The following is a 25,754-nucleotide window of genomic DNA, read 5'->3' on the forward strand; positions in this document are numbered from 1 at the left end:
CGGATCCCGGCTCGCAATGCAGATATCTGACAGTGACAGCCCTGCAAGTCGGTAAGATCCCTGTCGGATGCAAGGACTCGATGCTGGTTACATTTATGGATGGATTGTTACACCAGCTGAATTATTGATTGTTTGGTTTGGACCAGGACATTTTCTTCGAGAGGTCCCTGCATTTAATTGACTATCCTACGTATTCCTGAATGATCTAGCAAAATACTGTACTCGCCAAATCATAACGTATCAGAAGCCAAAGTTAGGTATAGACTAACCATACATCTGTCGCAGGAATTAGGTTTCTGCAGTTTGCTTTTCTCCGACGCAAGGGGCTGCGCACAGATGTGATCTGTCTGCTTTATTTGGAAACGATATATGGCTATGATACGAAATTGTTTTCCGAAGCCCTGTCTTCATAGAAGGGTGTCCTATGTCTGCTACTGAAGAATAATGGCTCCAGCCTTATGCTAGGGAGTGCTATATATGCATGTATCCTCAGATGGATATTTAGTATTGTCTTCAAGGGTTCTGCGACACGCCTTGTACAACGCAATGGATCTCGACCTACAACTCATGTCCCTTGGAAATAGACAATGGTCCCTTCTTAACCATGATGGTAAGAACCTCGTAAAGAACATCCGCAGCGGCCCTAAGACACGGTCAACTTACATCTTAAATCAAAAGGCAGGGAACATACATGGTAGAAAGCTCTGCGTTTGTATCATAAGCTGGAGCGACCTCGACGATATCCGCACCGATGAAGTTGAGGCCATCAAGGCCACGGATGATGGTGCGCAGTTCACGGGTCGACCAGCCTCCAGTCTCGGGAGTACCGGTTGCAGGTGCAACTATCCAGGGTCAGAAAAGGGATGCTTGAAATTGTGACAGAAACTCACAAGCAGGGTCCAGAGTATCGATGTCAATGGAAAGGTAGACAGGGTTCTCTGTGCCGACTCGATCTCTGATCTTCTTGATGATTCCTTCGGTTCCTGTTGCATGTCAGCATGTTGCTCAATCGCGCCGGACACTTGTTGAGGGCCTACCGATAGTATCAATTTCACGCGCCTCGACGATCTCGAAGCCGCAGTACCCGTCATTCTCATAATCAGAGGGACCAGAAAGGGTCGTCCTGATGCCGGCATGGATGTTGGTGTCGTTCTTCAGGAGACCTTCCATGGCAGCGTGGTAGAAGTAGGTTCCGTGGTTGATAGCAGCAACCTGACTAGGCGAGCCGCCAAAGACCTTGGGCTTCCATGTGTCCCTGAGACCTGTCAATTCAAATTCTGCCGTTCGTCATGGACATTAACCTACAGATGACTGTCAAAATGGATCACAGTCACGGGCCCGTAGGCCTTGTTGATACTGCGCAGCAACGGCAGTGTGATGGTATGATCACCACCCAGCGTGATAATCCGCGGCAGAGTCTTTCCGGCCCTGGACAATCCTTCAGCATCCGCATTGGTGAAAGGCTTGCGCATCAGCAAGCTGTTATGTCCTTCTTCAATCTGCTGGATGGCCCAAGCATTGTCGTACCTAGACCAGTTAGCAAGGCCAAGACATTGTTGAGAGATAGGAGACATACGACGTCACAGGAATATCACCACAATCCAAAACCTTTAGCTCACTGACGAACGGATTCGCTTCCAGCGGTACATTGTAGCCACCGCTAAACCCCAATTTGCGTGAGCCTTGCCAAACCACCATCGTAAGCATGGGTAGTCATCGTCAACGTACTAGAGATTAAGACGGCGAGAACCTTGTCTGATGCCACTGGGGCCGAACCTTGCACCGGGTCTGTATGAGGTGCCAGTATCAAAGGGAGCGCCTGAACTGTGAGCACTCCACAAACGAGCCAGTGGACAGATTCAAACTCACCGACGAAAGCGATATCATATTTTTCTGCCTCGCTGGACAGACAAGGGAAGTAAGGTAAACGACCGAACGTCGAGATGCCAGAGAAGACGGAGTCTGCCTGAGTACCACCATCACCTGGGATAGTATTGTACCAGAGACTTTGATGCGGGCCAGCGATGGTCTTTTGCCGATGATCGCTGTGCGCAGACGCAATGGCGGAAAGTGCCAAAAGACTCAGTGTGGAAGTGATCATGTTGCAGTACTAGTGTGATTATATTTGAGAACCTTGTGGATGAGAAAGATACCATCGGCTACGAAGGAGGATGGATATATTTATGACCACACAGTCCATGCAACTTTCTGTCCATTCCGTGTATGATCTCGCAGATAGTTGGAGTCCGCGGAGTTGAAGCTCGACAGATGGGTCCTCCGATTTCGCACAGGTTGACGATCTTGCAATTATTGGAGAATATTCTGGTATGGTATCATCTCTCCAGACAACTTCCTATATCGTACAAACAAAGTCAATCGAGCTTCAGATGTCCATCACCAACGGAGTCAGGCTCTAAGAATTTAGAGCCCAGTGGGCCAGACTCGCAACGGCTGACGGCTTGTGTTTCTGCACTTGATCAAATCCAGGTAATAGCAGGAGAACTAATGCTCAACTAGGCAGAATCCCTATCTGCAAAAACGCATTCAGCCAACAGCATATGCCTATGGGGCAGGATGCAGCGTGACATCAGGACCGTTGCAGAAGCTTCACCTGGGTGGATACTGGCAAAAAGCAATATGCAATCTAGGCACGTTGATTTCAAATCCCTTCCCGGAAAGGAAGGCCGGAAGAGCATGAAGACAAGGTTCCAGAAATATCAACGAAGCAAAAGACGAATTGATAGCTGAGTTGTTATCAGTTGGTTGATGCTGCTGGCTTATCTCGACGCTATCTTGACATGCGGGGTGTCACTGATAACACTCAACCCTATTTCAACATGTCCTCTTAGATTCTTCGGTTGGAGAAAGTTAGCTGCATGCTGAATTGATATTCCGAGTGGATACTCTTTGATACCGGAATTCTGGGGAAGCAAGGTTTATCTGCAGCCACTGGTCTATATATGCTTCTCAATCATCCTTCCTTTTTAGACCATGGAAAGTGAAGGGTCTCTTGTCATAGGGTGATATGGACTCTTTTCCAATATGACCAGTAGTACGAGATAGAGTTGGCAGCAGTGTGCTCTTATCGCCTTATTCTTACCAATAAGAGTCTGCCGACAAACATTAGCCTCGATAATGGCAGTGCGTCTTGGACACACTGGTACTTTTGACCTGCCTCGGGTATCTATGTACCTCTCACTGTAGTTAGAGAGAAGCAGAAAGTGCTGCATTCGCCTTGCTTCTAGATAACTATTTACCTTGTTTTGTCTATTCCTCCAGTAGCAACTATCGTATCTACACCCCCGTCTCAAGACGCTCATGCACATCCATCCGCCGAAAGGCCTTTTCCACCTCCGTATCCCAATTGCTAAAAGCCACAATCAACCACTCCAACATCCCCACAATATAAAGCGCAATACACTGTCCCACCCATAGCCCCTTCAGACCCCACCCATGAAACGCAAGCCAGATCCCCAGAGGCAGCGCGCCACAGTAATAGCTGACCAGGTTCACCATGGCACCCACATGCTGCCGGCCCATCCCACGCAGACTCCCTCCACAGCTCCCATTCAACCCATCCGCAATCTGGAACAGAGCAACATACGGCAACACCTCGGCCGTCAGCCGCACGACCCCTTCGTCATCGTTAAAAATCCTCGCAAAGTCGTTCCGCGTGCCCATGAGCACAGCCAACACCACCCCACCAAGAAACATACTCAACCACGCAGCCGTATTCGCAGCACGAGCAGCACCACCCGCATCCCTAGCCCCGAGAAGATTGCCGACACGCGCCGATGCGGCAACGCCCACCCCAAACGGGACGGTATTGAGGACCTGGTCCGCGGTCATGATCACGCTCTGCGCAGCTAGCGGGACGGTCCCCAGACGGCCGGCGGCGAGGGCGACGATCTCAAACGCCCACCACTCCGTGCCGACGTGGATGACGCCCAGGAAGGCGAGACGGGCGAATGTGCCGAGGTTGTTGAGGGCTTCGCGCGACCAGCCGCCCCAGCATTCTGAGCCGGCGATGAACCGTGCGTACAGGACGAGGAGGGCAAAGGATAGCCAATAGGATATGCCTGTTGCTAAGGGGGCGCCTAGCAGGCCCATCTTGAAGGTGTAGCAGAAGAGATAGTTTAAGAAGGCATTGAAGGGGGAGGTTATCAGGAGGACGTAGGTTCCCGGCCGCATGATTCCTATAGGTCTATCATTAGCGGGAACTCGGCGGAAAGAAGGAAGAGGCAATACCTTGAGCCTGGAGATACTTCTTCATGACCTCGAAATATATGTAGCCCAAACCTCCGGGAATCAGACACGTGAGAAACCGTGCACTATCTCTCGAGAGAACCTGATCCTGACCCAAGAAAAGAAACACATGCTCAGACCAAGCCCACAGAATAGCAACGGGGATATAGAAAAGACCAAGCACAAAGAAGCCCCGCTGCAGCAGGATCCCCAGGTAATGCTTGTTCGAGCTCCCTGTGAATGAAGATGAGGCTAGCGTATCCAATGCGGTCGTGCCTCCCAGCGCAATCATCCATGCCGTGATCATCGCGAACATGAGGGAGAAGGCGGAGGTAGCGAGGTGTTCCGGGGATAAACGTCCGACAATTAGCACGGACGAGGTTTGTAGACTGTTTTGGAGTGTATAGGCTAGGATGACGGGAATCGAGTTCTTGAGCAGGTGCCAGAATTCTGCGATGACAAGGCGTCGGTTTGAGACATCGTTCTCGCCAGTATCGGTCGTCTCGCCGTTCAGGTGCCCTGGACTGTCAATGCCTGTTGGCTTTGGCAGGAGATAAGTATACTCGGTTGGGTTGTCTCGCTCTGTGAAGGAGCTACTCCTGCGAATTGGATCAAGATTGTCGGGCATTTTGTCGATGATGACAGAAGAACGTGTATAGGATGCATAGGACAACAACAAGAAGTAACTATATATCACATATACACCATTATGTCTAAGCGAGAAGCTACCCTTTGGGTTGCAGCAAGCGTCTTCCGAATAGATCGAGGGCCCAATCACCGGTGGTATGTGATCTTAACCCAGTGAATCAGCGTTAGATCAGTCTGCTATCGTCAGTCTCGAATTTTATTACAGGGCTTCATGGTCTCGCCATGCTAAGCCCCTACGAAAGCGATCTATGCTAACTCAAGGACCGGTGGAACATGCCAACCGGCTAAGGAGCAATGTCAAGCATTAGGTCGACGACTGCACCGTCTGTGACCCGCAAAGTAGGACGTAAAAGATAGCCCAATGCATGAAAACCAGCCTGTAGCCCACTGCGTCAGATGGTCCGATCACGGAGGCCTTATCTATGCTGGCCGCCATGTAATGCAGATAGTCGTGGAGGCAACAATTCAAGTAGATTACAGTCTGCCTCTCCAAATATTGACCCAAATGGGAAGGTGATCAGTAACTCTATTCAAGAGTAACGAAGAAAAGAGAAAAACCAAGCAAGTGGTCAAATGGCCTCGGCGAAACAAAGTCCTCGTCAGTATGTCGGCCCTGCGATTGATAACGATCCCTGACGGTGCTCAGGGTCTGGACTGTCGAAGCATACTATGTTCGAATAGAAAGCAATCTTATGGACAAGGAAAGCAGGTATTAGCTGGTTGATTGGAGAAACTTATGATTTTGGCGTATATGTTTATAATCACGGATTCTGACTGTCGATGATGCGGTCGAATACAGCATCATTTTCCGGTTGGAAAAGAAGGGATGACAAGTGATTACAATCGAACCAGAAATTTTCGTTAACGAGGAGATTGTCAGGAATTCATTGTAGAACAACTCGAACTTGGCGCACTGGTTCAAGACCAGAAGAGCCAACATCAAGGGCTCATCAATTCATGACAGCATCTAATTTCTGGTAAAACAAATGCAATGACTGTCATCAAGCAATCATCTATTATCAGTTATCTGCAACAGATAACTGGCAAGGACAAGACGCCACTCATCCGGGGTTGTTGCAGGCAGTGGTCGGTCGTCTACTAAAGTTCATCGACATATCAGAAACGCAAAGCATGTTGCGCCACTATAGCCTGATAACCATTTGGAAAAGATGAATATCCAACGAGCCCTGACATGCTTATCACTTGCACAGTCTTAGTCAAGCTTTAGACTTACCAGTTGATCGCCGGAAAGTGTCCCAAAGAAAACAAGCACAGATAAGGAAGTTCTCTTTGATATCAAGTCAGCTTTTGATTTGACGATGGCTTGGACGAACTATAACCCCGTAAGGTGAGATACTACGGCCTTTATGGCTCGTATTCCATGGTGTGATTGTATATAGCCCTTTTATACCTTGGAATGCCGAGTACTGGCATGGAGAATTACATACCTACAGATCCATCAACAGGACACTCATTCTGAGATCGAATGCTCCCAATAGACGATGGAAAAAGAACAGACCAAAGTCGATCTAGGGGATTCGCAGAGAATCACTGCAATTGACGAGAAACAGTCTGTTCCAATCGAGCTGGGAGTCATCGGCGAGACCACCCTAGAGCAAAATGGAATCAAGATACATCCTCAGCCGACTTCAGATCCCTTGGATCCGCTGAACTGGTCAAGGCTTGAGAAGCATACTATCCTGGGAATCGTCATGTTCAAGTCAGTCCTCGCATAGCTCAACATATAGCCAGCCATTGCTAAAATTTGATTGAAGATATTTCCTCTTCACTTATATCACAACGACCACAGTTCCTTCATTCCCTGAGCTCCAGTCTCAGTTCAGTATCAGTTACTCGGAAGTCAACTGGACCGTCGCGATCCCTGCCCTTGGACTTTCAGTAGGGCCCCTCTTTTGGACTTCGTTCAGTGATATATACGGCCGTCGGACCATTTTCATTACCGGAACGGTCATTGCTCTCGTGTCGACAATCGGAGTAGCAGTGGCCGGGAGTTATGGCGGATATATGGCAGCTCGATTTTTCCAGGGATTCGGGGTTAGCCCAGCGGCGACGGTTGGAATGGCGGTTGGTAGGTACCTCTGCATAGTCTTGATATTGGTGACGGAGGTACTGACCTAACCTCAAAAGTCAATGATATTTTCTTTGACTATGAGCGCGGACAGAAACTTGGCTTGTGGGTTCTGGCAATTGACTCTGGACTATTGCTGGGGCCAACCTGTGAGTGATTCAAGTATCTCTCCCCAACGGCAGATGCTAAGGCTTCCCAGTCGGTGGCTTTTTGAATGTAGTGAGCGCAGCATGGATCAACTGGTTCAACGCCATCCTCTTCGCGGCGCTGCTGGTCCTCGAACTCTTCCTCATGCCCGAAACCCTGTATCCGCGCACAACTATGCTACAGCGCATGCCGCGGGAAGGCCATAAACCCCCGACCTCTTCAGATATTGAACAAAGCCCAACAGACGAGAAGACTGGGAGCATGGCAGCAGCAGCCAGGTCTGCCATTCCAAGAACAAGGGAACTCGGCTTCTTCAATGTCAGACCTGTTCCCGGCATGCGGCATCCCAAACCATGGGACTCCGTCGTTCGCTTTGTCCTCACTTTCCGATTTCCCGTCGTCGTTGCCAGCGTTACCGGATACTGTTTCCTGTGGTACTGGTGGATTCTGTCAGTCATCACAATGGTGCCTGCTGCGTACGCGTCGTACACCCCGTTGGTTCAAGGATTGCTGTTTCTCGGGTTGTTTCTGGGGACAGTGACCTCGGAGATCTGTTGCTCGGGTAGACTGAGTGACTATATCGTTGAGAGATTGGCGAAGAGGAATGGCAGCGTGCGCGTCGCGGAGATGCGATTGTGGCTGGCCTATCCTGCAATCCTCATTACAGCTGGTGAGTTGATTGTCCGTTAGCTTGCGCAAACGGAGGCTAACTCAGATGTCAGTTGGACTTGTTGTCTGGGGTGTCAGTATTGACAAGAACTATCATTGGATGGTTGGTCAAGTCGCGTTCTTCCTATGTAAGTCTGTCCAGACGGAGTGACGAAGCCACTACTGACAGTCCTCAGTCGCTGCTGGAATCCAGATGGGAAACACCGTCACAAGCAGCTATATCATCGACAGCTATCCCCTTCAGTCAACGAGTGTAATCAACTTCTATGCCGTCTTCCTCAACTTGAGCGCCTTTATCAACCCAGTATGTCCCTTTGAACAACTGATTGTGATTGCTGGGTAGTAGCTGACTGATACCTCCAGTTCTTTATTGCACAATGGCAGACCACGGCAGGATACACATGGACGTTTACCACACAGGCTTTGATTGTCGCGGTTGCTGGAGCCGCTGTATTTGCATTATTGCACTGGTCTGGGGCATCGATGCGCAAGAAGTCACCAGTGCCATCATGGGTGAATCCTGAGTTTGACTCGGGGAATTGATCTGCATAGATGCCATTGCTAGAAGCCTTACTATATATTTCGAGAGAAGATAAATAATGAGCTAATCCTTCACTTCACTCCATTAAACCGGGCACTCCGTAGACAATCTTGTCTTGTGTAACCGTCATCATGTTCTATGCGACATGACCAGTCTGTTTGATTCCCATCATTCACTGTCTTCAATGCCGCATAACCTATTTGTTCCTGGGTCTTCCAGGTATTCAATATTAGGTAAGTATACATTCACTACTAGGAGGTGCTACCTTTATTCAACTCCCCATTCTGGTCTATAAATTTACTCAACTCCCCAGGTAAGTCAACAGTTCTCCTCCTCTTCTCGCCATCGCACTCTTTCCCCCTTCTTCTTAAGCCTACCTTCGATATGGACATACTCAGGAGTCAGGACTAGCAACCATAGCCCTGGGATATCCATAACCGAACCGCCTCGGGAAATTTGCGTATAGCCCTTCTGGCAAGGATACGTCGACCACCAAGCCTTTCGCATAATCTACTTGCTGAGCAGGGTCGAGAGCACCAAAGCTCATTCGTTCCTGGAAACCATCAGGAATAGCGAACCGAACTATCCTCGCGTAATGAATTGGTAAGTGCTCCCAAGTACTTCAGCCTGAGATTCTTGCAGCTACTCGAACGCTGACTCTTGTGTCTCCCGCAGGCGCTCGTCATATGTGGTACTTCACAGGCTGAGACAAACGACAATTTCTGGCTTGTGGTAATCTGACGATCGTCGTTTAGCCATCGAGAGAAAGAGATCACAGTGGTACAGCACAACCATTATGCAGAAATAATGGTTCAACGTCCTTCCTCTGGTATCCAGAATCATGCATTCACTGCTCTACGTTTCGTAAATTCAAAGTCATACTAAAAAGACTGGAAATGGCATTATCAAAGCATTCAACAGATCCTTGCAGCCATGCTCCGCAACTGCCCCTGATTTCCACTTCAAAGAAGATTGAGCCGGTTATGTACTTGAGACCCACGCGACGCAGAATTTGAGAGTCCTTCTACCTGGTTGCGCATAAAAGGAACGCGCACAGCAGTAAGCCTGATGAAGAGAGTGAGGAAAGGACTTATTGCTATTACAGCAGCGTCTCCACACAGAAGGACGCTCATCTCAGACATGGGGAAGATATGTTTAATCTGGACAGGTTCGTCCAACTCCTCGCGGCTTGAAACGCTCTTTTTCAAGCGGAAACGTGTCGACAAATGGATGTACTCCATATGCAGAGATCCAGGAGCACTCAGATGAGTAGCCTACTATCGATGCGGAGAATCCAGTGATCTATAGGGGTGAGGTGTGTCGTCGCTGGTCCGGATGCCAGCGGAAGTTCAATGTGAAGATCCTCATGGATGGGATCAGATCCACCCTGACTAGCACCTCCGCATTACCCGTGATGCCGTTGATGCTCAGTGCCTTTTCGTTTAGAAGGTCCCTTCCAAGTCTGCGTGACACCAGTGACAGGGCTCACGACCACAGGCTAGACGGGACCTTACCTCCAGACGCACTCGCGAAACAGATGACCTATCCAGGAGCCTCTCGCAGGCAGGCTCCAGCTGCAAGTTCTGTATCCTCATCGGATAGACAGCGCAAGACTCGGATTTCAAGCTACCTTGGTTTGTTTTTATCTAGCGAGGCACCTAGGGTTAACTGCTCTCGCTCAATGAAGTGGGTTATACTGAGAAGCTCGTACATCTCACGTTGTCAATAGTCAAGCAGCATGAAATCTGCATTCAATAATGAATCATCTATATGGTACAAAGAATTATAAAGAAGCTGAAGAAAGGACTTGAAGCATTTCTATTGTAGTCAAGGGGGAATCTCAGCCTTCAAAGCGCCCTCAGAAACCCAAAGCTCTTTGTAAGTCTGGTAAACGCCGATTATGCTTCCATAAAAAAAAGCCCTGAGGGCAAATGGGCAGAAAGGTAAAGAAATCAAGAAAATCGTGAAATTGGAACGGCTAGGAGTCATTCGGATGACCCTAGTCATGGAGGCCGTTACCTTATCAGTCGCTGTGGCGACCTTTGTAGGTGGACGCTTAATGAGAACGATTGGAAGAATGACCAAGCAAAAGAGTAAAAGTAATGCAACAATCGGATCTCACTATCCACTAGCAGCCGATCCCTCTCCGTATGTGCAGCAGTCCGGTGGGAAATCATAGGTGACCGTATAACTTCAACCGATAGAAGCAGGTAAAGTTTGCCCCCCAATTTGAATTGACGCGAAATGCGACTTGGTCTACACGGATATCGGGCTGGTCGATGATCGCATCCAGACTGAACTCCTGGACGTGGTGTTGCCCATGGATATCATACTTCCACTTCCCTACACGGTAAAATGTCGGACCCAGAGTAGTAGCGTTCCAATAAGCACTCTCTGGTTCATTGTGGTAGGCGGGACGAAGATAGCCCATTATATAGTCGTGTAGTGAGAAGCGCTCTGACAGCATCGGAGACTGGTACTCCGTTTCGAGTACCTCAGACTCAAAAGAGAGGAGCCAGTTTAGGTAGGATTTGTACCAGCCGGCAGATCCTGCGTCCGTCGGAAGATCCCCAGACGTGCTTTTGTTGATCGTGTATTGAACCCAGAGCTCCATCTCCCTAGGTGCGGCTCCTGGATTAAGGGTAGCATGTTTGGGGATATGCTCGACGACCACCTCCTCCGGAACAATGGGCCGGCTCAAGTGAAGAGCCAGCTGCGACACACCGTTTCTTGGAGCGCTACACCAGCAATCGCCCACACTGTCCCAGGGCACCAAGGCCGTAAGAGGTGGGTTTGGCTTTGGACGCGGATCTTCACCCCAGTCTGATACCCGGTCCTGCAGCCACTTAGGCAGCCTGGATTTCTTCTCTCCGTAGGTTGGACTTGTCATGCGCGGATCTACCAATACGCCGGCCCCTATACTGAGAAAATTGGGCTTCTTGGGCACTTTGACCGGCTCAATGATAGTGGTTGGGCCAGCGACGTTTTTAACCTCAGATTTGACGACGCTCAATTCCTTGGAGATAGAAGAAACTTGCGCTCCTAATCTCATCACTTGGTTATTGAGACTATTCAGCGCCTCTATGTCGGAAGTATTCAGGGGAATTGAGGGGGCGGGATTGCGAAAGGGAAAGTGCGAGGCGATGTCGTGGGGTATGTTAGCAATTCTGTCGCTGAACGAATAAATTGTGAGAAGAGATATGGCGGTCAGAAGTATAGCACCAGCTATTCGAAGAATTTGTGTCCATGGAAGAGAAACTGATACTCTAGGTATGAAAGAAGCGGCTGGTGTTGATCGAGCGTGGTCTGTGAAGGATTGGTCTGATGGCTGCGTGGTAGAATTATTGAATGGCTGTTCCTTCATGAAGAAATCTGGAATGATAGTGCGCGCAGGTGCCGAAGACACTTCCACCTGCGGTATTGGCTCCTTTTGAGGCTCCGGTTGAGGCTCCGGAGACTCCAGAGGCTGATCCGGCTCGGTTTGATGGTCCGATTGTGCCTCTGATTCCACTGTCGGTTCTCGAGGTGTTTTCGAGACAGAAAGACGCGAATCAGGTTCGTCTTCCTCTACAATGGTCTCATTTGCGAAAGCAAGCCCAGAAAAGCGACGAGGCGGTGCAGTAATATTCTTGCCGACTGGCTCTTTGCGATAGCGAGTGGAACGTGTCCGTTGCAGGTCATCATCGTGGATATCGCGTTCTACCATCCACGAAATGACAGATTCGTTGTCATCTATGCCTGCATTTTGCGACATTTCTAGAGACACATCGTTGCGAGTGGGGGAGCCAATGCGCTGCAGCGGGGAAGGATACAGCTGCTCTATTGGCAGAGAGGGATATTTGGGCTCTGTAAGGATCTGAGAGGTCGGACTGGACATGGTGGAAAGTGTGTGGGGGATAGGAGGAGTTGGGGTTGCAGTAGATCTCTCTGCTTGCGTTTCATTTTCTCCGTTGCGCTGATTCGGGGAAACAGTCGCGTCGCGTAACGCATCAAGCAATTGCACCTGATCTGGAGTCGGTTCTCGCTTGGTTCGCCGGCGAATGGGCGATGCGTTAGCAGCCGATGACCGTCTCCGTGAGCGGGTGTTCATATGAGGTCGATCATCTGTATCATTGGATTCATCTGGGTCATTCCGTCGATCTCGCTTCTCAGCGTCTCTGATGGTCTGATCAATTGATTCGGCCACTTCGGCCAAACCCATGTTCTTCGCGACTAGTCGACGAGGAAGGACAGGTGCTGCCGGTGAGCCATAGGCCCAGCTTGGCTGAGTAGGCACGTCTGGCAGCGGCTGGTTACTGACACTTGGACTCGAATGACCAAAAATGATAGAGGCCTCGGAGCGAGCAGTAGCTCCGGCACGCCGTGTGTCTGCGCGTTTAGGCGGCATCTGTTCCAGGTGACTTTGTACAGCCGTATATCGTTGTCTATGCGAGGTCAGTTGGAACAGAAGTCTCACGGTGGATCCGTCAAAGGTGGGCACAGATGCGAGATTTCAACACAGTAGACGCAGATGGACTGCGGTTCGACGAAAGTTAGGTCAAGTCTTACAGTTTCCGTAACAGCGCTCCCTATCTGGAGCTGGTCTGCATGAGTCGAAGCCGACACTTCTCAAGCGGCGACCTCAGGCAGGAATCGTTCTCGTGTTGTCCAAGGTGCTTCAGACCAAAGGCGCAAAAACCAACAAGTGTCGATGATAAATTCTAAAGCTGTAATAACAGCATTCACATATCACAGAATCACTCAATGGCTCTGCGTGATCTCCAGGTTGTTGCAGTGGTAATATGTTGGTGAGACCAAAGTGAGGCCAAGATGGCGGACTAAAAAGCCACAACAATGATATCGCCGCATTCAACGCGGGATACTTTTAACTTTTATCTCTGCGGAGAAACGACAAAGACAGCATCAAGACAAAGGGCCCAGCGAATAAAGCGACTCAGTAAAGCCCTGCGAATGACGTTCGGCGTAGTCAAGAATAGCCTCCGCGTAAAAGAAGGAGTTTGGCGCGCCGAACTGTCGAAACGCGGGTGTTTTTCGCGGTGGCTGGAATGGAGACCCACAAAGCTTAAACCCTCAGGACAGAGAATAGAGGATATTCTCAATACCTTTGCTAATAGATCTTTCAATATCGCGCGTTAGAAGTTATCTTACTTCCTCGATAGCTGTTCGTAGTGTGGAAAGGGAGATGTCAAGTATTTGGTCAAGTACCCGTTCCATTATGGAGCCAAATCGGGAAAGGCTTGGCAGCAGTAGCAATAGAGCGAAGTCAAGCAAGAGCACAAAGAGAACATGGAGATTATTGAGTTGAAAGAAAACCGTACGGAAATATCGAGTGAACTCGATGACCAAATTGATGCATACGAGAAGACACGGAGAAGCTTGAAAGTGTTCGAATATCTTTATTCTTTGACTGGCATTCAAGTCCCTTGTCTCACGTATCACTGTCGTTCGATTCCTCGAGCATGTTTCATCTCGACTCGAACACTTCAGCTTTAAATATTTTCTTTGTTCTATTTTGAGGAAGCCCGTTGTATTACCCTCCTGTCCAAATTGGCACACCCTTGATCCCATCATGTAGTTGCCATTTCGCCTTTATATTGGTTCCAAGATACATGCTAGTATACAGGTGTGAAGAATGGTGTTATAGTGTGAAGTGCAAATCATGATGTGCGATGGGTCAACATGACAAAGCAGCGTAGAATATAGGACGACAATGCAAGCCGTTAAGGATCATGTAGATTTAAGAAGCAGCCGGTAGAATCGTTCAACAAGTCCAGGCCGCCACAGTACCGTCCTTGCGGCCTTCGAGCAAGTATCCGTCCTTGAGCCGTACTCGCTCGACTGTCGCAGGCGCCGGGCCGGACTCATCTGCACCAACCCCAGCTCCACAGTCCCAGTGGTGTCCATCGGCCTTATCATATACTTTCACAACGTTCTCTCCAGCCGCAGCGACTATGCGTTTCGTGTCGAACATCATGCTGGTGATTGGCTTGTCATAGGCGTAGGCATCGAAGATGGAGCCCATGCGTAGATCCCATATCTGCAGTCGTGTCAGAATCCAGGAGAAAAGACATACAGAAAGAAGACTTACTCTAATGCTGCGGTCCTGACTTCCCGTCACCAAGTGCACTTCGTCAAATTGCAAGCACGTGATGGGCCCAGTATGGCCCACGAGGCTACGATGAACCTGACCGCTACGAAGATCCCATAGGCGGACCATACCGTCGGCAGTACCGCAAGCAAGCGCAGCATCAAAACACTGGAGTGCGCCGACGAAATCCGCAGATGCGTCCGGGAGGCGTCCCGAAGGGCGCCATTGTGTGTCAGCAGCGAGGGTTGACGCCTGGGCTGCGGCCCATAAGACATCTAATGTCTGGACGCAACGTCCTTTGACAAGATCCCACTGCCGTAAAGTCTTATCCGCGGAGCCGGAAATCAGCGTGTTCCCTCGGAAATGGAGCGCTGTCACTTCATCAACGTGGGCGTCGAGTGAAAACACATAGCAGTCCTCCAAAGTAGTTGCAGAGAACAATGAGAAAGCATCTGACGCATTGTCGTCCTCCCCTTCACCCTCTTCATGTTTGTTGAGACGGTTGTCACGGGTCACAGTCCGAGCACGACTCAAGTCCCAGAGTTTGACCGAAGCGTCCATAGATCCTGTAGCGACAATGTTGTCTTCGACCTGCAAACACCGGACGGAGGCATTATGGCCCTCCAAAAACCCCGTACAGCGGCCAATATTAAGGTCCCAAACTCTGACGGTGTCATCCAGAGCGGCGCTCACCATCGTACCAAACGGGTAATCGAAGTCAATGGCTGTCACCATGTCAGTATGGGCTTGCATTTCCTTGATCTGTGATCCGGGCGCGAAGTGTTCGTGTAGGATAGGCATCGAGCGTTTCCCTAAGCGTTGTTAGTGGCGGATGGTAGAGTAACGAGCTTTGGTAAACAGTACTTATAGAGCGCTGTTTCAGACTCCTCGGCGAATGTGAAGGTAGTTTCTGATAAATGGATTCTGACATGAAAGACGCATCCATAGCCGCGTCTTCCGAAACGAACGAGTCATCGTTCACTGCCGAGGATTTCGGGGTTGCAGCTGTTACAGGAGTCTTCGGCGCTTCCTCTTGGATATCCTCAAGCTTGTTGTCGATTTCAGTCACTGTCAGGTGTCAGAAACAGTACCATGAAGGCTCGAATTCGCCATAACCCACATTGATGTTCGAGCTCCGCCTCTTCCATCTCTAACCCCGCCAACCGATCCAGCACGATTTTCCTCATGTTGTGCAGGTTAGCGATTTTGTTGTCAATCTCGTGGATTTCCGAGCTGCACATATTCTTGCGCACACCCATAAGGTCCAGCCGCCGGCTCAACAGGTCCCGTTCCTTCTTCAAGTCCGTCGGCGCGGATGGAAGAGCCCCGGCCGCCTCGCCATCTTTCAGCAGCTTCTTCCCCTTGGAGCTGCGCCGTCGGTGGGCTTTCCTGAATTCATGGTCGTCTTGGGTGGCCTTGAAGCCCTCGAACAGAGAGTAGGAGCTAGAGTCTTCGGGAATGTTTGCGAGGAGCTCGTCGGGAAGAGAAGAGAGGGCGCGCGATTGAATTTCAGATGTTGAGAGCTTGGAGCGAACGAGGTCGGTGGGAGTGGTTTGTGTCAGGGAAAAAACTTTGCGCTGAGTTGTCGGCCGCCGTAACTCGCGATGTATGTCGGCCATGGCAGTGTGGTAATGGCCGCCATTGCTTGAATCGGTGATCGGTCCCATCAAATGCCCTGCAGTCGATGTGACTTTTCTCCCGAAGGCTTCGATATGTCGGCTCTGTACATGTTGAAGCAATATCAGCATACACTATTGACCATGCCCGTACCACGAAAGTCATAGACGAACGCAGACACCGAAGGGAGCAAGGAAAAAGAAAAGAAGCGCACCGTTAAGCCGATCCCTAAAAGACCATCCGGCTCGACAATATCTGATAAACCAGAAGGCGACTCATCGCGGCGCTGTGTCGCCATGAGGCTAACCGGAGGGTCCTTTGAGGCTGAAAGACTCAAAAACCCATACGGCTTATCCGGACAAAATAGAAGAGTCGAATCGCTTCAAGGGCGACTTTTCGGCACTCGGTCGGCTCGCTGGAAAAAGATCAAGAGTTGGTCTGGGGTTGCACGCGATGAATTACCGTGTCTCCGAGCTGCCGTATTATTGTTACCGCCAGCTAGCGAGGGACAGCTGCCTCGATACTCTGAGAGTCCCTTACCTATGTCGATAAGCGAAGGGATGCTCAATAAATATTCTGGGATAGGGGTTTTATCACGGCCTAGATGGTAATACTAGAGCCGATCTTCAAAAAACTAGCCTCTAGATGTAGAAGAAAAGATGTTTCCCAGCTCTTTAAGCTGTGACGGAGGAGGCTTAATGTTCGAGAAATACCACATGACCGAAGTGAAATACGGAGACCATGATACCTAGGTATCTACCCTCAGGTAGCTTAGCTGACTTCTCTGACTTCTGCTACCTATTAGTTGAAAAGAATGAGGTCAATCAAAACCTTTGGCTCCTCATGATGTCTTACACGATTTGGAGCGAAGATGAGCTCCACGGTCACCGAGGCTGTGCTTTCCTAGTCCGGCGCTGATGTTGTCCTACATAAACTGGATGAAGCTGCCCGACCATCGGCGCCGATTTCTTCCCCTTAGCTCAGAATAACCAAAGATCCTAGAAACTGGGGAAGCTTAGAGAATACCCGACGACCTGAGCTCAACAGAAGCATGGATGCTGCAATTGATCTTTCAGACGCCTCCAAGGCGTTGGATCTGGCCAATATCAGATTCCAGTTGATGTAAGTCCGAATTCTTCCTTGCTGCTGCCCCGCACATACATTACCATCTCCGACCCCGGGTATTTCTTCATGTTCACTGTAGAATGCGTTCGCTGATTGGAGTCTTATAATTTCCCCTCTATCTCAGTCGTCTAGAGGATACAATCACTTTCCACTTGATCGAGCGTGTTCAGTTCCCCCTCAACAAGACCATCTACATCCCCGGCGGGGTCAAGATCCCAGGCGATGAGGTCAGTTTAATGGACTACCTGCTCCGAGAGCAGGAGCGGCTACAGTCCCGCGTTCGTCGCTATGAGTCTCCCGACGAATACCCTTTCTTCCCCGAGGTGCTCGAAAAGCCCATCCTGCAACCCCTCGAGTACCCCAAGATCCTCCACGACAACGATGTCAACGTCAACGAGATCATCAAGAAGCGATATATCGAGAATATCCTTCCCGCAGTATGCGCCCACTTCGAACGCGAGGATCGAGGAGAAGCAAAAGAGAACTACGGGTCTGCGGCGACGTGCGACGTAAGCGTGCTGCAGGCGCTTTCGCGTCGCATTCACTTTGGCAAATTTGTGGCGGAGGCCAAGTTCCAGAAGGATCCTGAGTTGTTTGTCAAGCTGATCAAGGCCAATGATCGGGCCGGAATCGATGCGGCCATTACCGATGCAAAGGTAGAACAGAAGGTGCTGGAGAGATTGGGCCTCAAGGCCAAGACCTACGGAACCGACCCTGCGTTCCCGTCGGAGACAGGGCCGAAGATCAATGTGGATGCGGTGGTTGCCATGTACAAGGTGAGTGAGAAGTTTGACTGCATTGGAAAGCGAGCGTCGCTGATTCCGGAAACAGGAATACGTCATTCCTCTGACCAAGGTGGTGGAAGTCGAGTACCTCATGCAACGGCTGAAAGGCACTCAATGGGAGTGAGCGATTTAAGTAGCCTCGCCAGTATATATGATGTATTGATGGGAATGATGTATCTTATACCCTCACGAAAAGAAAAGAAGCTGTAATCTCTGAGTTGAATGATGGATATAGACATGCATGTGTCGGCTAATACTCATACTTTTGTTCTTTCGTCATGAAATCATTGGCTGTAGCCCTGATAGGCCTATACAGGAGGTTTCAAATAATCCGTCACATCTTTGACTGCAGCTTCCAGTTTCGGGCCGTCGATCAATATCAGACTTCCCGATGTCTTGATGCCGAGATCCTGGAAAGCCCGCTTTGAGTCTGAAAGGCTGTCGTCGTGCTTATGTGTATACTCGATCGAGCCAGAGCAGATCGCATGTCGCTCAAGCACCTCATCCTCGGGGTGAAAGAAGAATCGCTCGACATTGCTGCCAGACTTCTTCTTCTTCTTCTGCGGCCGCGACTCTTCCATGTCCAGTTTGGATTCGACCTCCTCGTATGTCTTGGAGACAATCAGATAGTGGGAGAAATTGTAGGGCTCCTTGTCTTCAATGGCCCACGCGATCTCCTCCAGAAGCATGCTATACATTGGAGGAACGACTTCGGCAGGCATGTTGATCAAGCGCTCGGTGAGAATCAGTCCAATTGGAGGGATGGGTGATTGAGAAAGGAGCTCCGAAAGAGGTGCGAGGGAAGGATTGGACGAGGCTTTGCGTTGTAGGTAAGATGTCAAATCCTTGATCACGGGTTTATCCTGAACAAGTAAGCCTAGCTCCTCTCAGTCCTCGAAGAACAAGTGGAAATACCTTGTGCTCTTGCAGGTTCAATACGGTCAAGAAGGCATATGGATCGGATTCATTGCCGTCCACCTTCACTGTCGATCCGAGCAAGGGCTGTGCTAGTATCAGATCCGTTAACGCGGACAGGTCGAAGATCTGAGAATCCGCATCGAACAATTGTCGGAGGAGATTCTTGAGTCCGTGGAAATCCACCGCGGGCTGTGGATCAAACCATTCGAAATCTACATTCACCATATCCATTTCCTGGTCACAAAACATCGTTAGCACGAAGATGCGATAGGAGCAGGAGGGGAAGTCTATACCTCGTCGGACTCATCGTCCTCCACCGGGCGCCCGGTACCGCCCATCTCGACGTCATTATCTTTCAGTTCTTTTCGCTTTCCCATTCTGAATGTCTCTTGATAACAGTGTGATCTGTAGGATCGAGAAGCGTCTTTCTTGGCCGTCGAAGTTCACCGGACTTTCTTCGTCGGCGGTCAATAAAAGATGCTCCGATACGGCCCCTCGCTAATTTTTTCGGACCTTCGCTTTATCTGCAGCTTATCGCAAGCACGTGACCTGTCTCTTTATCTGGGGATCTATAGTGTCATCGCGACAAGCATTCAGAAAATGAGTTAGGTACATGTCTCTTAGGATAATCGTGCCCTGGGCTGGAGGCAGGGCACGACATTTGCTTTACAGTCTAAGATTCTATACTGGAGCTCACATTGTGGCTCGTCATGAAGGAACGGCAAGGCGAGCTTTCTCTGCACTAGCCATCCCATCGATAAAAAGTGCATATCTTCTAGGACCATCTATCATGAAAGTAAAGAATCATACGTCAGCTTCCACTTCCTCAACAGTAGGAACCTTGTCCAAAGTTACGCCAAAGAACCGCGCCACCAGCTGCACACAATCCCAAACAACCTGCACCTCCTCCCTGGACAGCCCCAACCGCCTTGTGCCCCGAATATGCCAATGCGTCTCGGTCCTGAGATTCTGGCTCATGATCGCCGGCAACACAACCATCTGCGTATCCACATCATCCAGAACCTGCCGATCAGACAGAAACAGCCCGTAGGTGATCTCCCTCGATAACCAGGCGAAGTCCTTGTGCCCATCGAACAGGTCCAGCGTGTTGGACGCGTTGCGCGCGTACAGCTTGCCGAACCAGTCCATCCCGCGCTCGTGGTTGGCTGCGTCGCATTGCCAGTTCTCCCGCGTGCAGGTGTACTCTTTGTCTTCGTCGCGCTCGACCTTGCCGATGGCTAGGATGGCTTCGATGGGCTTGCAAACGCCGACGATGATGACGGATTTGAAGAGGGCTTCTCGTAGACGCTTGACGAGGGCTTGTCGGGCGCTTGCGGACTCATGGCCTGGCTGGTTGATGAGGTGGAGGTAGAGCTGGTCTGCGCGCTCGGGGTCGGAGCTGGCGACGATGGTTGCGATTGCGAGAATGTACCATTTGTCTGCGGGGAGGCTGGTGGATCTGAACCTGGATTCTATTTCTAGGAACAGTTGTTCATAGCGAGGGTCGATAGATGTCATTGTGATTACTGTGGGTCAACTAATGGGTTGAATATCGAGGTTAGCATAGAGAAGGATGATTTAGTCTCTGAGTGGGCTGTGGTGATTATGCAAGTATGCATCGCTGATGCCCACTTACAACCCCACTCCTCAAGTTCAGTCCTTCAGATGATGCATCCAAATGCATTCCTACTATGATGGCGCTTTTGACTCAATTCAATCTGGAATCATGACTGTCTGAAAAGTGTTATAGAATATCCTTGTGCTGCAAGACCATAGACTGCTCGCATGGTAACCAGGAACGGGCAGTCCGGATGAGCTGTATAGTACGCCAGGACACCATCGAGCAACATCACCCACCAGGATTTTCCCTAGGACAATGTTTCGAATCGAATTGAATTTCCCCCTTCTCCACACTAGAAAGGTATGATCACATCAACCCAGTCAAACGCGCCTATTCTCCTGTTCTCAGGATACATCACCAGCCAGCCCCACAAAATATGATCTCAGCGACTCGACCATATGACATCACAACGTCCAGCATCTGGTACTTATAAAGCTCTATCAATCTCTCACCACGACCAACACACATACTTCATTCAACCGAAATACAATACTCTAATTGACCTCACGCGATCTCTTACCCTCTCTTCAAATCTTCAACTCTCAAAAGATATCGCCAGAATGCCCACGGGAACCCAAAAATCTGGTAGCTCCTACGCCGGTGGCGGCCAGTCAAACGTCGGCCAGCCCTCTGTCTACGAGGCTGGCGACCAGCGCAACGAGCCCCAGTCTGTCCTTAACGAGCGCGAACGGTACCATGAGGGCCAGAAGGGAAGTCACAGGAACTTGGATTCGAGTATGTCTCTCCCATCGGACAACCAGCTTGGTATGGTAGCAAGATCATAGCTAATGAGAGTAGAGGATGAACGCTCGATTGCCAATAAGCTCGCTTCGGCGGAGCAGCACCCCAACCGTAACACATCATACGACCCTGAGGCAGAGTTGAGCAAGAGAGATCCCACTGCTCCGGTATGTTTCCTCTGTCGGCGACAAATAGTGTCTGCATGCTGATGAGTCTAGGCCACATTGCACGGCTTTGAGCCCTCGAAGGGAGCCAAGATCGACAAGGAGCTGCAGGAGGACGATGAGCAGCGGCTGAGAGAGAAGGGTATCAAGAAATAAATAATGGGTCCTTTTGTTTGACCATAATGCAAGGGATATCTGGATATATCCCTCTCACAAGAGCTATGAATATTTACTTAACGAGGAGCAAATGTAATGTTAGCTTTCATCTCAGACGAATTAATCGGCTGCTCATAGGCCGTGGCCTGTGCAATCTGTGTACATGCTAGGTGAAAAGTATGGTCAAAAATAATGTACATGCAAGATTAGAAAGGATATATACGATACAAGTGGCGGTATGTATGATCATCAACTCATGAGAAGCATGTTATGCTGGAATGTCCAATGGCGAAGCCCGTCAAATGACTCCGTGGGATGCAGGTGGGCAAGAAGCCTAGTATGTTCAAAGGAAATGGCGAGCCGTTGCGCAACGGCCGTGGAAATCCTTGAGAATGCCTTCAAAAATCTTGGGGGTGTTCAACCATCGGTAAACTTTGGATCGTCCTCATGTGGTTCGGCGAACACGTTCTGCCAGTAGCTCTCGACCTTCTGGCAAACCTCCGTCTTGTTTTTCCATGTCTGAAACTGAGTCTTGGGATCACAACTGACCCACTTAATCTCTTCCCAGTAGTTCCTCTCCACATCGTAGCCGAAACGGCTAACGACATCTTCTGGCGCGGTCCAGGCACGTCCTTCCGAGCCATCAGCTTTAAGCGTCGGGGTCGTGTCCCACTTCGTCCCGAAGACGTTCTCCGCCGGGTTAAACTTGGGGTAATGCGCATGTATGAAGAACACGCGCGGTGCTTTTCCCACGGAGGGATCTATGATCCGCCGTTTGTCCTGAGTGGTCAAGGCATAGTCTTCCACCGGGTCGGCCTGCGCCATGGCCGACCCAGAGAGTCCTTCGCCGTCCGGCTTCCAATGACCGAGAGCCTGCACTCTCTCGCTAACAGCATAGAACGGCTCTCCCAGTGCCGTTGCCGCCTGCAGAAATGTCTCCTTGTCCCCTTCCCCTGGAGCTCCTTGCGACAGCAGCCGGAAGTAATGCGACGGCCCGTAATAATTGTAGTAGGCGGCCAATAAGAGCGTTGTCAAATGAGCTTCCTTAGACACCAAAAAAACGCCCGTCTCAGACGACTGTCGAGCAGATACCGGTGGGATTGGTTGCCGAGAGAGTTCAAAGTATGCCGGAGATGCAGTCGACGCCCAGAAGTCGGGCCAAGTGACCATGCCGTTGGTCTTGAAGGGTTCCGAGTCAAACAGCTCTTCAGGTTTGTGCAACGGGAAGCAGTCCGCATCCATCCAGATGATCTCCTCGAACGACGAAAACAGAATCGCAAAGACCTTAAGTTGGTAATGCGCGATAGGGTTTTTCCCGACGATTTCTGAAAGGACCACGCACTTTGCACCTAGATCGGGAAGCACGCCATCACAGATCTTCTTCTCATATTCGGTTGCATCCTTCATGTATAATTCTACCGGTAACGTAGAGCCTGTACGGCGCAGCATCCGTAACGACGACAGAAACACCGGAAGGTATGAATTCCCCGCAGTCGAAACCAAGCCGCGCGTTCCAGCAGTGTGAGGTGAGCGCAACTTTTTCGATACCCGGACATCGCGAATATAATTCGCATGCGCTTCTTCCATCGCCTTTCGATCGTCGTCTTCCAGGAGGGTTAGATCCGGTCGCGCATCGGTTGAGGTGGCATTGAAATGGACCGCATGAGCATCGGCCCGGGCAACTGGGGACGGACAGTTTGGTGCATTCTTTTCTAGGATGGACTTGAGGGCTTTCCATAAGGTAATCTGACGTTCGGCGAGAGGGACTTCAAATGCGGTGCTGGGGACCACGGATGCTGGTGCTGGGGTCCAGTACAGATAAAAAGTCGAGATCAGAAAAATGGCGCCCGTGGCAAGGAGGAGTGACCTCAATCGGCCGAACCGGAATGTTCCCATGGTTGCGGTTCGTCAGTCAGCCGTTTGAAGAGAAGTTTTGACGAATGCCAGCGTTTCGAGAAGCGTTGCGGACATGGAGTCGTTGAGGTTTGAGTCCAGGTTGGGTGACAACTGACAACTCCGATGGTAAATACTGATCAGCTTAGAATAGCACGAACATTTTAGATGGCTAACGGAGGATTCTAGCCATTATCTGTAGCGTTCAAGGATAGAAAACGGAATGGAAAGCCTCGAGCCGAGGACTTTCTGCAATCAACAATAATATGGTCCATTATCCCCCATGGTTGCCCCCTTTTTCAGGTTTAGTGCCGGCCTAAGAAAAGCAGCCGAGATCTTAGTCAACTGAATATCGCTTGCTTATTTTATGCACATTCTTCTTTACAATAAATACACTGTGATGCCTGTGGCAAGGATAAAGGACTTCCTTTTCTAATATTCTCCTTTGTATTAGAACTTGATTTTCGCCATGCATTTGAGGTCTTTGTCTCTGTTCTGAGGGGTCCTGTATGCAAGTACGATAAAAGATGAGGCAGACGTGACGATCTTTACCCATCCCTTCCCTGCATACTCCTCGACATGATCTAAGAGCGACTTCATGGCAGCGTGCCTATTGTGGGTTGCTTTTTCCAGTGCCCAAATCGCGTTACCTTGGGCGGTTAGTTGCTGTTTCTCAATTTCGACCATCCTAGCATTGAATTGACTCTTTGTCACCGAACTTGGGGTAGTGGGGGTATCGGCATTTGCCCGTCTGGTCTACCTGGTCCAACAGCGTATCTCCGGGGGCTTGGGGTTGGTCCGGTCAGTGCTATGTCCATGGCTTTTGTCGAATTAGTGATAAAGCCTCTCCGGATTTCCCATCAACAATCAACTGCATGAAGGCACTTAGGGTGCCGGCATCCGCTTCGCCGAAAACACCAGGGGAACGTGCTATTTTGGGGTTAACCTTTTCTAACCCCATTTCGGATACAGTCCAACGATAGTTGCCGTTGAAAGGAAATTTGTTCACCTTCTCCTTGAGGACAACGTTGGGCAGACACCAATTTATAGGGACTGGCAAGCCGATGAGCAAGAACAGTAAGTAGTACTCCATAATCAATCCTCTATGACCTTACGCAGGACTTATCAAATCTATCTCTTAGGTTAACCATGGACAGTCACAAAACAAGAACCCTGCATCCGAGGGAGGTGCTTCACCAGGTTGCCGACTCAATGGATGGGCAGCACAACGAACTTTCTGTTACTCTCCCTGCACACACTACCTGGAGGTCGATATTTGTTCGAATTGGGCTACCCAAAACATTTTCCGAGGGTGAATCTGAAGCTGACTAGAGTGCTATCTTCCGAAGTAATCAACGGTTACCACTTCCGCGGGGCATCAAAAGTAATGATTCATCAATAACGCCGAGGGCTGCTTCCCCAATGACGGCGGAACCCTGCCCGCCGATAAGTGAGGCAGCTCGCGAGCGTCTCCGCGAGATGGCGAAAAAGGCTGCCAAGGCAGAATTCCGAGAGCCGTACGCATCACTCCAGCCAGCAAGCAACCGATCATGAAAAGGCGTCTGTATTAGTTCACAGACTGTACCTATGATCTCAACACTGGTGGATGGAACCTGCCATGGATGGTTGATCGAGGCCCTATCACAGCCGGCAGTTGGATGCTGCGCACCAGAAGAGAATAAGTCGACGCCTGAGTCGGAGTCCATAGTATGTGCATCTCCTTTGTGTTAGACGCTGGAGAGCCGATATCTCCTGCGCGGGTCCGGTGGCCTAGTGCCTGAGTTTCTGCAACGATGTCCATCATCATCCACATTCGTAGGCCCATGATGTCGTCCGAATCATCTTCGGCAGAATTGTGCGCTGCAGCCAGCTGCACTTGGTTGTGGAGGGCAAGATAGGCATCAATGTCTGCCAGAAGAGACTCGTCGAGCGAAACCGAATGGGAGAATCTTCAACTCAATGTCCGGTGTGCGGGACCGTTCCAACCGGCATACTTGTAGGTTACACAGTGTTGCATGCATAGATGGTGGAAACTGTTGGACCGAGCTCTTGACTGACTCATTCCTGCAATAGACTCCAAAAGGGAATGTGCAGCAAAGTCGTGTTGGGGACCACAAGGAATTGCCCAAGCGGTTTCTTTCTCGGCTGATTCAATCTCGCGAAATACTTGGAATTCGGCCATAGCATCCATTACGGCCCACTGTAGCAATATCTTCTGCGGTCCAGCATAAGAAGCTGGGCTTTGGTCGACATAGCTGCTTCCCCTAACATGTTGCGCCGCAACCAAGGTGGCAAAGGTTTAATAGC

At 50.1% G+C, this 25,754-nt stretch overlaps 10 protein-coding genes across 10 annotated transcripts; 3 read left to right on the top strand and 7 right to left on the bottom strand.

The window, feature by feature from the left end:
* Window positions 1-558: 558 nt before the first annotated feature.
* On the bottom strand, window positions 559-1,707 carry NFIA_073850 (agmatinase; the record flags this gene model as incomplete). The annotated part of the gene is made up of 6 exons (XM_001259365.1): window positions 559-643; window positions 692-842; window positions 891-983; window positions 1,038-1,255; window positions 1,306-1,527; window positions 1,577-1,707. 6 exons carry the CDS (start codon window positions 1,705-1,707, stop codon window positions 559-561), a joined length of 900 nt encoding a protein of 299 aa, XP_001259366.1.
* A 1,587-nt stretch (window positions 1,708-3,294) lies between these two features.
* NFIA_073860 (MATE family efflux transporter) lies at window positions 3,295-4,873 on the bottom strand (the record flags this gene model as incomplete). The annotated part of the gene is made up of 2 exons (XM_001259366.1): window positions 3,295-4,196; window positions 4,249-4,873. The coding sequence occupies 2 exons, from the start codon at window positions 4,871-4,873 to the stop codon at window positions 3,295-3,297; spliced, it is 1,527 nt and encodes a 508-aa protein (XP_001259367.1).
* A 1,522-nt stretch (window positions 4,874-6,395) lies between these two features.
* Window positions 6,396-8,341, top strand: NFIA_073870 (putative MFS transporter; the record flags this gene model as incomplete). Its single annotated transcript, XM_001259367.1, has 7 exons — window positions 6,396-6,613; window positions 6,669-6,982; window positions 7,042-7,131; window positions 7,182-7,799; window positions 7,852-7,926; window positions 7,975-8,102; window positions 8,162-8,341. The coding sequence occupies 7 exons, from the start codon at window positions 6,396-6,398 to the stop codon at window positions 8,339-8,341; spliced, it is 1,623 nt and encodes a 540-aa protein (XP_001259368.1).
* A 2,171-nt stretch (window positions 8,342-10,512) lies between these two features.
* On the bottom strand, window positions 10,513-12,726 carry NFIA_073880 (uncharacterized protein; the record flags this gene model as incomplete). The annotated part of the gene is made up of 1 exon (XM_001259368.1): window positions 10,513-12,726. The coding sequence occupies one exon, from the start codon at window positions 12,724-12,726 to the stop codon at window positions 10,513-10,515; it is 2,214 nt and encodes a 737-aa protein (XP_001259369.1).
* Window positions 12,727-14,100: 1,374 nt separating this feature from the next.
* On the bottom strand, window positions 14,101-16,342 carry mdv1 (WD repeat-containing protein; the record flags this gene model as incomplete). Its single annotated transcript, XM_001259369.1, has 5 exons — window positions 14,101-14,376; window positions 14,428-15,239; window positions 15,292-15,495; window positions 15,548-16,148; window positions 16,259-16,342. 5 exons carry the CDS (start codon window positions 16,340-16,342, stop codon window positions 14,101-14,103), a joined length of 1,977 nt encoding a protein of 658 aa, XP_001259370.1.
* A 753-nt stretch (window positions 16,343-17,095) lies between these two features.
* On the top strand, window positions 17,096-18,078 carry NFIA_073900 (chorismate mutase ARO7; the record flags this gene model as incomplete). Its single annotated transcript, XM_001259370.1, has 3 exons — window positions 17,096-17,166; window positions 17,294-17,945; window positions 18,001-18,078. The coding sequence occupies 3 exons, from the start codon at window positions 17,096-17,098 to the stop codon at window positions 18,076-18,078; spliced, it is 801 nt and encodes a 266-aa protein (XP_001259371.1).
* A 184-nt stretch (window positions 18,079-18,262) lies between these two features.
* On the bottom strand, window positions 18,263-19,249 carry NFIA_073910 (protein-transporting protein BCP1; the record flags this gene model as incomplete). Its single annotated transcript, XM_001259371.1, has 3 exons — window positions 18,263-18,817; window positions 18,870-19,106; window positions 19,166-19,249. The coding sequence occupies 3 exons, from the start codon at window positions 19,247-19,249 to the stop codon at window positions 18,263-18,265; spliced, it is 876 nt and encodes a 291-aa protein (XP_001259372.1).
* A 427-nt stretch (window positions 19,250-19,676) lies between these two features.
* NFIA_073920 (uncharacterized protein) lies at window positions 19,677-20,390 on the bottom strand (the record flags this gene model as incomplete). The annotated part of the gene is made up of 1 exon (XM_001259372.1): window positions 19,677-20,390. One exon carries the CDS (start codon window positions 20,388-20,390, stop codon window positions 19,677-19,679), a length of 714 nt encoding a protein of 237 aa, XP_001259373.1.
* Window positions 20,391-21,053: 663 nt separating this feature from the next.
* Window positions 21,054-21,554, top strand: NFIA_073930 (uncharacterized protein; the record flags this gene model as incomplete). Its single annotated transcript, XM_001259373.1, has 3 exons — window positions 21,054-21,228; window positions 21,292-21,401; window positions 21,453-21,554. 3 exons carry the CDS (start codon window positions 21,054-21,056, stop codon window positions 21,552-21,554), a joined length of 387 nt encoding a protein of 128 aa, XP_001259374.1.
* Window positions 21,555-21,971: 417 nt separating this feature from the next.
* Window positions 21,972-23,450, bottom strand: NFIA_073940 (alpha-mannosyltransferase; the record flags this gene model as incomplete). Its single annotated transcript, XM_001259374.1, has 1 exon — window positions 21,972-23,450. One exon carries the CDS (start codon window positions 23,448-23,450, stop codon window positions 21,972-21,974), a length of 1,479 nt encoding a protein of 492 aa, XP_001259375.1.
* Window positions 23,451-25,754: the final 2,304 nt, after the last annotated feature.

This window comes from Aspergillus fischeri, genomic scaffold (genome assembly GCF_000149645.3).
Source record: "Aspergillus fischeri NRRL 181 1099437636264 genomic scaffold, whole genome shotgun sequence".
Lineage (NCBI taxonomy): Eukaryota > Fungi > Ascomycota > Eurotiomycetes > Eurotiales > Aspergillaceae > Aspergillus > Aspergillus fischeri.